Source organism: Coturnix japonica, chromosome 23, assembly GCF_054131305.1.
Source record: "Coturnix japonica strain WE chromosome 23, WE-NBRP24, whole genome shotgun sequence".
NCBI classification, from domain to species: Eukaryota; Metazoa; Chordata; class Aves; order Galliformes; family Phasianidae; genus Coturnix; species Coturnix japonica.
The window spans coordinates 5,236,172-5,249,115 of record NC_140685.1 but is presented as its reverse complement, the minus strand read 5'-3'; the positions used below and the strand labels follow the sequence as shown (position 1 = coordinate 5,249,115).

Below are 12,944 nucleotides of genomic sequence, written 5' to 3'. Positions count from 1 at the left end.
CCGCAAGGAAGCGCCGGGCCGTGGTGTTTGAAAGCTGTTTATTGTCATGTACAAAACAACGGCGGCCGCGCCGGCAGACGAACACTATGTACAGCAATAAATAACGCCCGCCGTCGCCGCGCGGGGCAATAACTTAGCAATAAATACCGCCCCCCTCCACAGCGGACGGGTGCGGGGCCGGGACGGGCCCGGCAGCGCTGCAGCCCCGGCCCACGGCACGGCGGGTCCGTCCGGGCCGATCCGAGCTCGGGCCTCCCCCGCCCCGCTGCCCCGGGACAAGGCGGGACTCACTGACACGATTCACCACACGATACACAAACCCCGCCCGGCCGCTGCACGGACACACTGCGTGGTTCCTTTGAGGGCGGTTGGGGTCGGGCCCAACCTCCACAACCACTGCATCAAAAATGTACCGGGAAAGGAGAAAGAAAACACAACACCCTTCACAGCAGGAAACCGAACGGACGAGCACCTCAGGAACAAGAACTGCCACACTCCAGAACGCTATATACGAGAGAGAGAGAGAGCAGAGCGATGGGCTCGGGGCAGGACGGCCTCACAGTACCGGGTGATGAGGACAGGCTGCCCCGAGCGTGACGGGAGGTTCCTCAGACACGGCAGAAATACATGAGTCAGATTGCAATACTTCACTGAGAACAAAACCAAAACACACCACGCCATACGGGGAAGCAGCACCCGGCAGAGGAGCACAGCCACCCCAGCACCTCTAGGATGGAGCCAGGCAGAGCTTGGTGAGCAGGGAACCATCTCAGCTGCAGGTTCACCCTGTGGCAGCAGCTTTGTGCCCATATGTCCCTAAAGAGATGTGTCCTCACTGAATGCATTCACTCAAAGCAAACTGGGACCACAAGCTAAAGCACAGCGCAGAGGAGGAGAAATGACAGCACTCATGGCTGGTGGAGTCAGCGCTGACCACTGCTCTGTCCTCCTCACTTGCTCCAGGAAATCACAGGCTCTTATGGCAGCAGCAATTGCCATCCAGAAGGCAGAGAAGGATCGGGTGCAGAATACAATGGAAATGAGTTTGTGGGAGCTGTGGGACTGCCTGTCATTGCCTGCTCTGTTGATGGAGCCCTCCTCAAAACAATCTCCAGTAAATGGAGACAGTTTTGCGCACAAAACCTTGTCTGCTCGCTCTGCAGAGGTCAGGTCTCCAGCTGGGGTCAGGAAAGCTCTCCTGCCAGGTCAGATCTCAGGCTGACTCCAGCAGGGACACAGTTGGATTTTAAACCCTGAGCCAGCCAAAGGACTCTGTGCTGTGTCCCATCCCCTCCTCACACCATCCACATCCACCAGCTGGAAGACAAAGGCTCGAGCCTAGAAGCCTGTGCCAAGTGTTGCACAGCAAGTAGCCCATCCGGTGCATGGCAAGGAAGCAGCAAAACAAACACCTCAGTTCAGAGAGGAGAAAACTCATGAGCTGGATGGGGGAAGCCTGAAGGTGATGTTCTAACCTACTCCTTACTCATAATGCTCACAGGGAAAAGAGTTCCAAGCAGCTTCTCCCTAAGCCTGCAATTAGTCAGTGCAAAGCTGATCTCTTTCAACAAGAAATCCCATCAGCTCCTCTCCTGCTGTGCTGCAGCTCTCTTTAGGTTTGCCTGCTTTTCAGCCCAGAGAAAAGCACATCATTTCAGCCATGTGAGAAACTCATCACCAAAACACATCCAGTACAGCAAACTTCACTTGTGCCATCCTTATCTGTCTCCTGTGCTCAGGTGATTTTTGACAGCCAAAAGATCAAACGGACTTCATCCCCATGCCCTGCTTCTCCACAACAACTCGGTAACCAGCAGCTGTCCTAGTGTGAAAATGGAGCCTCACCACAAATCGTTCTCAGCTGTGTCACACAGCTGTCAGTTTAAGTACCTTTACCAGCACCTACAGCCAGAAGCTGCAGCAGGAAAAATAACAACCAAGACATTGCTCACTTTGCAGTAATACGCCGATGCTCAGCACAAGAGACTGCAGCTTCAGGACAAGTGCAGGTCCTGCACCGCCTATAACACCATCAGCCCTGCCTCTTATCAGAGGAGCCAAGAGCACAGCGTGAGCTCTGACCACAAGATCCACATCCAGCTCCAGCATTCAACCCCTTCAGTCTCCTTCTGAACTTATATAGCTCTCCCTTGTGTTACTTCTCAGCCAGAGGAGAGCAGTTCCACTGGGAACGCATCCCCCATGCAGGTAACTCCGAGATCAGCACTGGCTGGGCAGTGAGATGCCTGAGCTGCTTGTGCAGAAGCCACAGCTACAACACCCAGAGAGAGAAGCAGATGTCCTGCAAAACCCCTCTGCAGAGCAGTATTTTCTGGGCAGCCATTCATTTTCACCTCTAAGAAAAGCAGCATCTTTGCCTGTGCGCCAGAATCCTGGAGAATTCAGAGAGGTTCCAAGTGAACCTCGAGCTCAGGGATAACAACAGAAGCATGAGAACGACAGCACACTGCAAAGGCAGCCACTGACACCAGCACAGCACGGCGGAGCTGGGAGAGCACAGAGAGAGCAACACGAGGGGACGCAACGGAAGCCAGCAAGATCGAGAATAAGTCACTTTTGGTACAATTGCAAAAAGATATCAAACAGGATTTGCCTCTTTTTTTGTCTTTTTTTGTCGTTTTGTCTTTTTTTTGTCTTTTTTTTTCTTTTTTCTACCTTTTATAAATAAAGTCTGATAACTCTTTATAAAAACTAACCTCGGAGCCACAAACAGTTTGCGGGAGGTTTCATGAGAAACTTTAAAATTATTTCTTTATTAACTTTTAACTAGCAAAGTCTCCGAGAATATTTCCCCATTCCTATGGCCAAATATTCTCACCCTCTCGGATAAAAAAAGCTGACTATAAATACGCTCTCTCTTCTGTCTTGATTTTCATTTTAAACTTAGATAATTTAATAACTCTTAAAACGATGTTTCTCTTTAAATAAAAGGGCTATTTAACCACATAAACTGGTCGTGTAAACCATCACACTAGAGACACTTGATACCCTCAAAACACGGGAACAACTAGTGATTTTGGTCTTGTTCAGTGCAACGCATTAGGCACAAAACCGGCCTGCAGTCAGCAAGGTACCTCCCTCCCCCCGACCCCCCCAACCCCAAGGTGCTGGGCCCCACACAGACCCCATCCCATCCCATGCCCTGCTCTGGGGCAGAGGCAGTGGGGCGCACCAGCATCTTCCCGTCTCCCGCTGCTATCTGCACTCTACTGCCATGGAAGCCTGAAGGAAACTCACTGCTCGAGCACAGAGGCGCACCTAGAAATGAATACCACATCTATTACACAGAACACCCCAGCTGCAACTACAGGTACCGGATGAGACAAAAGCAGCAGGTTCAGGTGCCGGGCAGTCAGGCACCTGGATACACCACCTGGAAGAGTAATGAAATAAAGCCTTTGGAAGTGACTGAAAACTGGGGTTCCAGGAAGAAAGCCTCCCTCCGGGCCGCTCGCTGCGCAGCGCAGACTTCCTTTGGCTAGAACACCGAGATCTTACAGCCTGTCCCAAGGGCTGCTGAGGGCTACAGACCGTTGGGTGGGAGGTGCTGTCTGCACAGGACAAGGGATGCATCACCACTGCTCATACCAATCTGAACACAACAAAACAAAACCAGAGCGATCAGCAGGCCAGTCCTGGGCCAAGTAGAAGGAACCCTGACCCGTGTGGGGAGGGTTTGTGCTTTGGGGATTCCAGGCTGGTTTTGTGCCTAATTGCCCTGCACAGACAAGCTCAGGCAACACTCGCTTCACTAAGAACGGGCGTCCGTTTTGGATTTCACTATTGTGATGACACTAGTGGTAGCGACCTTGCCAGGGACGAGGGGCCCCATGCTGGAGGTGAGAGGGCCCCGCACAGGGGTGACGGGGCTCCGGGCCACGGTTCTGGCGAAGTTCTGGAGTGCCTCGTATTTGGAACGGAGAGCATCGAGTTCCATTTTCATGCTGGCGTTCTCAGAGGCCAACTTCTCCACCTCCTGTTGCAGCTCTGCCTTCTGCTTCTCCAGTTCCTCCTTCTGGGTAACGCGTTTGACCCTGCAGCTGGCCGCGTAGCCTCGGTTCTTCAGCGTGCGCCGACGCTGCTTCAGCTGGATGATCTCCTCCTTGGACAGGCCCCGCAGATGCTGGTTCAGCTCCCGCACGGACATGGTCACCAGCTCCTCGTCTGTCAGGCTGGTCCCATTCTCGCCTGGCTCCCGCTTCACCTGTGAGAAGAGAAGGTGGTGTGTGCGGTCTGAAGCCTCGAGCAGCCGCCCACACCCCCATCCTCCACCTGCTGCTTTACCTTCAAGGCCTTGTTTCCTTTGTTGGGGGTCGTCATAACACGGCAGCCACGTCAGTCAGGCTCTGGAAGGGAAGGAGGTCAGGTTAGTCCCTGGGTTGGTTCTCAGCAGGGCCAGAGCAGCCGCACGGAGCCCCGCAGCAACACCCCGCACTGGGGCACTCCCACTGCCCTCCCCAGGCAGCACTCAGCCTGACTGCACCGAACTCACAGCACAGCAACAGATTCTATCCCTGAGCACAACCTGCTGCCCTCCCCCAGCCCTATGACCACGGAGCCTTGTAGCAATGCTGCTTTTTTGTTTGGGGTGTGGGGGGGGAGAAAATTAAAAAACTAGGAGGAGCCAGAATACACGGAAGCCACATTATTAAAAATAGCCTGGCAGCAGCAGCCAGGTCCGGAGCACGCCTGCTCAGGGCCAGTCACGCTGACTCAGCACGGCAGCAGCCCGCGCCTCTGCTCCCAGCTGCATCCTCACAGCCCCTGAGCATTGCACAGCAGCACAGCCCCACGCTGTGCACCCGCTGCCCAGCACAGAGCTGCCCACAGCGAGTCCTGCCAGACCCACGATGCTCCTGAGGACACAGCCTGGCACGGTCCAGGAGCACAACGCTGCTGGTGAGTGGAGGGGACGGCCTCACCATCACGGTGCACCTGCTTGGTGCTGAACACCACTGCTCCTATCCAAAATGCTGGTGCTCCCCAGCAAAGCCAGCACGGCTGGGTTACAGTCTGAGTTCTGCACCTGACCCTTCCCGTGGGGAGGATGGGCAGCCCGAACCCATGGCTTGATGCTGGGGCACACAGGAAGCCCATGGTTGATCTGGGGATTCCTCAGCAGCCCTCCCTGCTCTTGTCACCCAAAGCCGACCTACAGCCATACACCCTTCCCACTGGGCAGTCCCTATCAGCCCCAGCAAAGCCAGGGCTGCACCAGCTTCTCCCCTCTTTATCTTCAGAGCTGAGAGATAAGAAAACAAAGATCGAGGGAGGCCAAAACCAGAGGGGAGCAGACTCCTTCACTGCCAGGGAGGACAGCATTCCAGGTCTATAACAGCAGCTCCTGGGGCTGTCTTCATACAGAGACATACCTGGGCTCCTGCTCCTGTCCCTATGCACCTCCTCCCCTCACACCTCAGGTCAGAATTCCACTGCACCCCAACAAACTGAATCCTCAGCAGCCACGTCTGTCCCACACAGCCCAGCGCTGCTTCCTGCAGCAAGGCGAGCGCTGTCTGTGTGCAGGTGCAGTCCATGAGTACCTTTGTACCTTCCGTGCCAGCCAACAGCAATTCCGTTTGCTGCTCTTTTGTTTGCTAGACGTAAGAGGCAGAGCTGCAGCCAAGACCCAGCTGTACAGTCAGCAAATATGGCTTTCTGCTCCTCCAGCAGCTGCAGCTCAGGCTCCCGCAATGCGCCCGGCGCTGACTGCTAGAGGTGAGCGGGATCAGCGTCCTGCAGGACACGGAGCACACCAGCACAATTCAGATGTTCCCCCAAGGCCGGAGCCTGCCAGGAGGCAGCTATTTATACCCAGAGGACAATGTTCCTTGCAGCACGACGGCCGTGACAACCCGACAGCGTGGCCGTAAGGGTCACTTTGCCACCAAGGGAGGCGGCTGCATTGAGGGGAGCACATGCAGACTGCAGCCTCCTGCAATCAGTTCTGTGCTTTCCCGTGCTGTTATTTCTCTTTCTTTGCTCTGTTTCCTACCCCCCACCCTAGCAAACAAAATGGCTGCTGGAAAAAGGGGCAGATGGAAGAGAATAACTGGGGGGAGGCCTAACACCGGCCCTGAGGAACCCTCTGACCGCACACTGGGGTCAGTATGGCTGCAGTAATGTGTGCCTGCAGGGCTGAATGGTTCCCTGCTACCGGGAAACACTCAAACTTCCTTCATTGTAGCAGAGCTGGGAAAAACAAACACTGGATGGGGCTGGGCACAGGTAGAGCAGCTCAGGGTGCAGGGCAGGGCACTCACACAGCCCTGAGCTCAGAGCCTGTGCTCACTTTGCACCTCATGCTGTCAATTCTGCTGAGAGAAATTGATAAACCCACAGACAGAGGCACTAAAGGACGGTCCAACCAGGGCTGCTGTGCTGAGAGAGAACAGAAATGAGAGGAGCTTGATGGGGGGACACGGCTGGGATGAGTGCAGGGACACAGAGCTGTGATGGGGGTCAGGGAGTGCTCCCCATCCTGAGCCACAGCATCGCTGCTGCAGGACACGAGGCTGCAGTGTCTGTATCCGAGGGAGTGGGCAGTGCATGTTGTGTGCTGGGGGCGGCTCTGGGACGGGGCTGTGCCTGAACACAGCACGTTTGGACCCTCCATCCCCTTCCAGAGACACAGCAGAGCACGGACAGCACGGGGCTGTTATGTGTGAGGGGGGCACACACCGAACCAGCCTCATCCCAGCTGTGCAGCCCGTTCATTGCTCGGCTTTTTAGAGGTCCCCGCAGATCGCACTGCAAAGTGCCCAACGCTTTGACTGCAGCAACAAAATGCCGCCTCAACACATTGCCCGGCGCTCAAAAGCCCTGAGCTCAGCACGGCCGCAGCCAATTCCCCCCCGGCGCGGAGCCGTTTCCCCGTTCTCTCCCCGTTGTCTCTCCGTTCCCTCCCCGTTCCCCATCGCGGCGCCTCGCCACGCGCGCACTGTAAACACGGTGACGTCGCCGTGGCGCGGAGCTCTCCTTCCCCTCCCCCCCGGTGCGGGATCCCGTTCCCGTTTATCCGTGTTGTTATTTTTCCCTGACCCCACGCGGCCCGTCCCGCCGCTCACACACCCCGCACTTTCCCCCGTTAAAGCGGCTCCGCCGCCGCCCGTCCCGCGGGATCCCGGTGACCCCACGGCGCTGCCGGGAGGAGCGGAGCGGCCCGAGCCCCGCGGCGGGTGAACCCTCGGGAAGCGCCGCGCTGCGCCTCCGGCCTGGCCAGCTCCACCGGGCACCGTGTGACCGACCGAGGGCTGAGCGCCGGGCGGACCCGGTGCGGGGCGGGGCGGGCGGAGCGGCGGGGCCCCGCGCACCTGTTGCTCGGCCGCGGCGGGGACCGGGCCGTGCGCGCCGCCAACCGGGCGGTGACCGGCGGCCACGGAGCCCCCGCCGTGAGTCAGCGCCGGCCGCTCCCGCCCCGCCCCCGGGGACCGGCCCGCCGCGCCCCGCCGCCCCGCCTCGCCCCGCCCGGTGCCAGGGCCGCGCCCGCCGCCCGCGCCGCGCCTCCTCCCTTCGGTGCCGCCGCCGCCGCCCGCCCCTCACCGGCCGCGCTCGCTGCGGTCACGTCCTGACGGAGCCGTTGGACCGGGCGGGGCGGGGCGGGGCGGGCAGGCCGCGCTGCACGAACCGGGACCGGGACCGCGAGCCGCCGCCGCTCACGGACGCGTCACGTGATGTTTGGGTCACGTGGCTCCATTCATGAAGCGCCCGGCGCAACCGCCCCGCGCCTTAAAGGGGACGCGCCGGGAGGGCGGGAAACGGGGCGGGACCGGGAATGGAACGGGACCGGGACTTAAAGGGACCGCGGGGATGGGAACGGCCGCGGTGTGAGCCCAGCAGGGCGGCAGCACCGAGCAAAGCGCGGTCCGGAGGAGCAGCGGCCGGAGCACCGACAGCAATGGATAGCAATGGATGGATAGCAATGGGCAGCAATGGATAGCAATGGATAGCAATGGATGGGCAGCAATGGGCAGCAATGGGCAGCAATGGATAGCAATGGATGGGCAGCAATGGGCAGCAATGGGCAGCAATGGGCAGCAATGGGAGCTCCGCTGCCATCAGGCCTTTGTTACAACGCCGCTTCGGCCCCGTCAGTTCTCGTTTGTACAGACACGGCTCCGGGGCGTCCGCAGCTCCAACCACCGCAGGACTGAGGGGACAATGGAGCTGGGCCGGGTGAGCGCTCTGTGCCGGGCTGTGGGATGGCAGGGACACGGAGCTGCGTCCACCCAACACAACCAGGAGCCGCCACGGGTCGGATAGAGAAACGGTTTATTCAAGGAGCAGAAAGAGCAGCAGCCACGTCACACCTACACGGCCTTGTCCCAGTACCAACTGACACAGCACCGCACTGACACTGCCAGCACCTGTGGAGTTCTCTGCATTGATCCCCAAATGCTTTTCTTGCACCACACACATCGATGCTCTGGGTTCCTAAGGAGGAACCTCAGTGTACATCAAGGTAGAACAGGACGACACTGAGATCCACCCAAATCCCTTCCATCCTCCCCAGCCCACAGCTCCCACTGCAGCCCAGCAGCAGCATGAACACTGGGTGCTGCTTCCTGGTACAGGACAGGGCTCTGGAAGAAGAGGGAACTCTATGGTGATGGTGGCTATAAAGAAGCCATAGAAAGCTGCTGTTGTGGGGATGACTGCCAAGAATGCACCCTGAATGAATCAGTGTGGCTGAGGGGTTCGCATTGACCCTCTATTTAAAGTCAAAGCGGATGGGAAATGAGGCAGAGGCACTTTGGTCCCTGGTGAGAAGCATATTAGAACCCAGCCTCAGCGCACAGCACTGCATTGGTGTGACAGCAGCTGCTCTAGCTAAGAAAAAACAAGAGATGAGCTCTGAAAGCAGATGGAAGATGGGGAAAGAGGGATCCAGACCTCAAACCTTTGAGACTGAAAAGCAGTTGGAAAGTTCTTAAAGATTCTGCTACCAACTGTTTCTACACGGGACACAATAAATGCTACCTCAGTTCTGAAGCATCAAAGGCTTCTGGCAAATGGTGCCCTTGACAAAGCTCTGAGTATGGTGCTCCCCATGCCCACACTGAGCAGCTCTGCGCTGCCCCACGGCTGCTGCAAGCTGAGAGTCGGGTATGGAAAACACCAACATTCAGCGTGAATGTTTTCCTTGGTCAAAAAAGAAAGGGCATGAAGGGAAGTGATGGTCAGTGCAGCCAGAGTACAGCAGGACGGCAGCCTGCTCAGTTCTTCTTGCTGCTGGGGTTCTTACTGTTGAACAGACTGACTTTGTTGGTAGATGCCACAGAAAGAGAAGGAGACTCCAGCTTCACCTTATCCAACAAAGTCTTCTTTATGGCTGCCGGGGAGATCTTCTCCTTGTCTGCCAAATGCTGCAGCTGCCTGCCATGGGGTGGTAGAAGAGAGAGATGGTAAGAAATAGAAAGAGACGAGTGTTGATGGCTCTTAAGGATTTCTCAGTGCCCACCTTGTTCGGATACAGGAAGCCTCCACAGCATTGATGAGCAGGGAGCGAAAGCCTCCGCTCTCCAGGAAGTGCAGGGCATGAATGGTGGCTCCCCCAGGGGAGCAGACGTTGTCCTTCAGCTGACCTGGGTGCTGCTCTGATTCCAACAGCATTTTGGCAGCGCCCTGTGGCGAGGAATAGAAAACAACAATCAGAACTCTGACTGAGGAAACCCTGTGCCAGATACTCCTGCTCTTCATTGCTTAGAGCAGCACCTAAATGCTCACAAAGGGCAAAACTGGTCTCCTCCCTGAGGACCATTAGCAGGCTGCCAAAACACTTTTTAGAGCTGTAAAAGCCCATGGAGGAGATGTGGCTCCACAGGCCCAAGTCCCACCACACCACCAGCACCAGTAGATTGCTGCAGGCACTTCCTATTTCCCCTCACTAGGAACCTGTGTGCATTCAGACCGTATGTTTGTTGAAATATATTCAGTAAGGGAACTGAAATCATTTTAAACTATAAGACTATAAAACTAGAAGGAGTCTCAAGAGCATTTTGGAGGAAGAAATACTAACCAGCAAAGCCTGGGCTCCGAGCCGAACAGCCAGCCTACGGGGAAGCCCCATTTTCACACCTCCATCAGCCAGAGCATCCAGGGCAGTGAAAGCCTGAGATCAGACAGAGGAAAAAAGGGACTGAAAGTCTCTATTCTGAGACCGGTGTTCTTACAGAAGGCAGAATCCACAGCTCTAGGATCACACTGTGACTCCTGTCACTTACAAAGACTTGACAAAAGTCAGCCCCTTTACTGCACTGCTGCCATGCCATGCTTCTCTCCCACCAGCTCCAGCTGAGATGTAGGGAGAATGGAAGAAATTCAGCTTCTAGATCATCCTAACAACAGGCCCAGATTTTGCAACACAGATGTGGACACTGCACACTGGTTATGGACTTCAGACCCATCCAACTGGTAATAGGCTTTTGTTGTTGACCCACAGCGGTCATAAACTGGATACCTGGATTACATGTTCCATCAAGAACATCAGCGATGAGATAAAAAACCCACGCACTGAACATGCACAGACTTTCAGTGCACGCAGAACCCACCAGTGTCCCCAGCAATTCCATGAGCTGAGAATGCAGCACTTACATACGCAGGGCCACTGCCACTGAGCCCCGTCACAGCATCTATCAGGTCCTCTTCCACCTCCGTGCAGAAGCCCACGCTGGCCATTAGTTGTTCCAAGAGCTTCCCATCCTCCACGTCTGCGTGAGTCCCGGTGGCGTAGACTGTGGCACCTTCTCGGACAATCACAGGGGTGTTGGTCATACATCTGATCACTTTAGGTGTGGGGCAGAAGGCAGAGAGTTTCTTAGGGTAGAAAATCATTAAAGATAGAGAGAAAGAAAGAAAGAAGGGAAAATCAATCAATCAATCAAGAGCTTTAGTGCATATCTGGCATTTTAAACAGGAAGGGGATCCCAAGAGCAGCACGAGCAGAGGAACAGAGAGATTCCTGTGCACCAAATTCCCCCCTTTAAGTCAAAGTGGGCAAAACTTAAATGTGAAATCTTTAGTTGCAGCACCAAACAACACAGAGCAGAGCTGCTGTGGGGTACAATATCCTCCACAGCTGCCCCCATTGGCTCCAAAACAGCTTCTACAGACACCGAGCACAAAGTCTGCAGAAATTCGGGGGACAAGACCCACCTCTGAGGAGAGAAAAAGCGATCTGAGAGCATTTCATGTCATAAAAGAGCTGCCATGGGCAGCACTGCAGCTTATTCCTATAAGGCAAAGGCGGCCCAAAGCACCCAGCTGGGCATAGCACCGTGCTGTGCTGGGGGCCACAGGCAATGCTGGGGTCTGGCTTGAGGCCACTTCCATTGCTCTGCTGTCCTGCTGGCCCTGCCCAGCCCTCACCTTCTCGATGGAGCTGATGGTGACACCGGCAGCGCAGGAGACCACGATGTGCCGCTCCTCGATGTCAGGCCCCACCTCATCCAGGATGAAGGGGATGATGGGGGGCTTCACGGCCAGGAACAGGACGTCGCTGCTCTTCACCGTGTCCTTATTGCTCACGGTGAAGTTCACTCCCATTTTCTGCAGCGATACAGACAAACCACGGCTGTGACTCGGGGCTGCCGACCCGGAGCAGCTCCCGGCCGCCCGCACTCACCCGCAGCCCGGTGACGGTGGGCAGCTCGGTGTCCGGGGAGCTCGCCGTGATCTTGTGCGCTGCCAGGACCCCTAAGGACAGACAGAGTCAGCTCGGCCACCTCGCAGGGCATCTCGATACACCCCCCGGCCCCACAGAATCACAGAATTGTAGGGGTTGGAAGGGACCTCTAGAGATCATCGAGTCCAACCCCCTGCCAAAGCAGGCTCCTACACCATGTCACACAGGTAGGCGTCCAGGCGGGACTTGAATATCTCCAGAGAAGGAGACTCCACCACCTCCCTGGGCAGCCTGTTCCAGTGCTCCGTCACTCTCATGTAAAGAAGTTCTTATTAAGGAACTTCCTATGCTGTATTTCATCCCATTACCCCTAGTCCTATCCCCACACACTACTGAAAACAGACCAGACTCACCACTATGGCTCCCACACCTCAGGTATTTATAGACCTGGATCCAGTCCCCTCTCAGCCTTCTTTTCTCAAGGCTAAACAGACCCAGTTCCCTCAGTCTCTCCTCACAGTGGAGATGCTCCAGGCCCTTCACCATCTTAGTGTCCCTCCGCTGGACTCTCCAATAGATCCCTGTCTGTTTGTACTGGGGAGCCCAGAACTGGACACGATATTCCAGATGGGGCCTCACCAGGGCACATTACACTCACTCACCCCCCGCACTCACCTGCCGCCGTGAAGCCCCGGGCCAGGGCGAAGGCGAGCTGCCCGGCCCCGATGAACCCCACGCTCATGGTGCGGTGCTGTACGGTGCGGTACAATACGGTGCTGTACAATACAATACGGTGCGGTACAATACGGTGCGGTACGATACAATACGGTGCGGTACGATACGGTGCAGAGCAGTCCCAGCCCACCTGTAACCGCGCCGCCGTCCACGTGGCCGCGCTCCGCTCACAGACACGGTGACGCGGCACTTTGGGGCGGGGCGAAGTGGCGCAGCCAATCATCGCTCTGAGGGGGCGGGGCCACGCCGGCTCTCCGCCTCTCAAGGTTGAGGGGCGGGGCTTCGGGCTGATCCCTCGCCAGCGATTGGTGCAACTCGCTCCGGGTGTTGCATCATTCAACGCCAACAGCCCGGGGGCGCCAGCTGCAGTTCAGCTCCGAGCCGCCAGGGGGCGCTGTGGTTCCGCCGCAGCCGCGCTCGGATCCCGCTCCGTTCTGGAAGGTTCGGGCCCCGCCCCGGGATGGGGGCGGGGTGTGCGGGGCTCCCGGTCACCACTCACTAATTAAGGAGGATGAGCTCTGCTAATAAAGGGCTTTTAATTAACACAGTGCTGCTCGTTCAGCCC

The 12,944-nt window shown here is 56.7% G+C and overlaps 2 protein-coding genes and 1 long non-coding RNA gene across 9 annotated transcripts; 1 reads left to right on the top strand and 2 right to left on the bottom strand.

The window, feature by feature from the left end:
- Positions 1-21: 21 nt before the first annotated feature.
- MAFG (MAF bZIP transcription factor G) lies at positions 22-7,751 on the bottom strand. 6 transcript variants are annotated; one of them, XM_015879902.3, is made up of 3 exons: positions 4,514-4,677; positions 4,306-4,367; positions 22-4,225 (listed from the first exon to the last, which is right to left on the bottom strand). In XM_015879902.3, the coding sequence occupies exons 2-3, from the start codon at positions 4,339-4,341 to the stop codon at positions 3,773-3,775; spliced, it is 489 nt and encodes a 162-aa protein (XP_015735388.1). In that variant the 5' UTR covers positions 4,342-4,367; positions 4,514-4,677; the 3' UTR covers positions 22-3,772. The 6 variants fall into 6 exon arrangements, with proteins under 6 accessions (XP_015735388.1, XP_015735387.1, XP_015735392.1 ...); XM_015879901.3 differs by lacking the exon at positions 4,514-4,677 and adding an exon at positions 7,564-7,751 and having other exon boundaries at positions 2,735-4,225; XM_015879906.3 differs by lacking the exon at positions 4,514-4,677 and adding an exon at positions 7,335-7,353 and having other exon boundaries at positions 2,735-4,225.
- LOC146757328 (uncharacterized) lies at positions 4,753-6,054 on the top strand. Its single transcript, XR_014936812.1, has 2 exons — positions 4,753-4,920; positions 5,623-6,054. It is a non-coding gene; the product is annotated as an uncharacterized LOC146757328 (long non-coding RNA).
- A 524-nt stretch (positions 7,752-8,275) lies between the features above and the next one.
- Positions 8,276-12,554, bottom strand: PYCR1 (pyrroline-5-carboxylate reductase 1). 2 transcript variants are annotated; one of them, XM_085522889.1, is made up of 7 exons: positions 12,320-12,554; positions 11,645-11,715; positions 11,389-11,568; positions 10,615-10,836; positions 10,040-10,132; positions 9,482-9,645; positions 8,276-9,396 (listed from the first exon to the last, which is right to left on the bottom strand). In XM_085522889.1, exons 1-7 carry the CDS (start codon positions 12,384-12,386, stop codon positions 9,237-9,239), a joined length of 957 nt encoding a protein of 318 aa, XP_085379015.1. In that variant the 5' UTR covers positions 12,387-12,554; the 3' UTR covers positions 8,276-9,236. The 2 variants fall into 2 exon arrangements, with proteins under 2 accessions (XP_085379015.1, XP_085379016.1); XM_085522890.1 differs by having other exon boundaries at positions 12,510-12,554.
- Between the last annotated feature and the right edge of the window lie 390 nt (positions 12,555-12,944).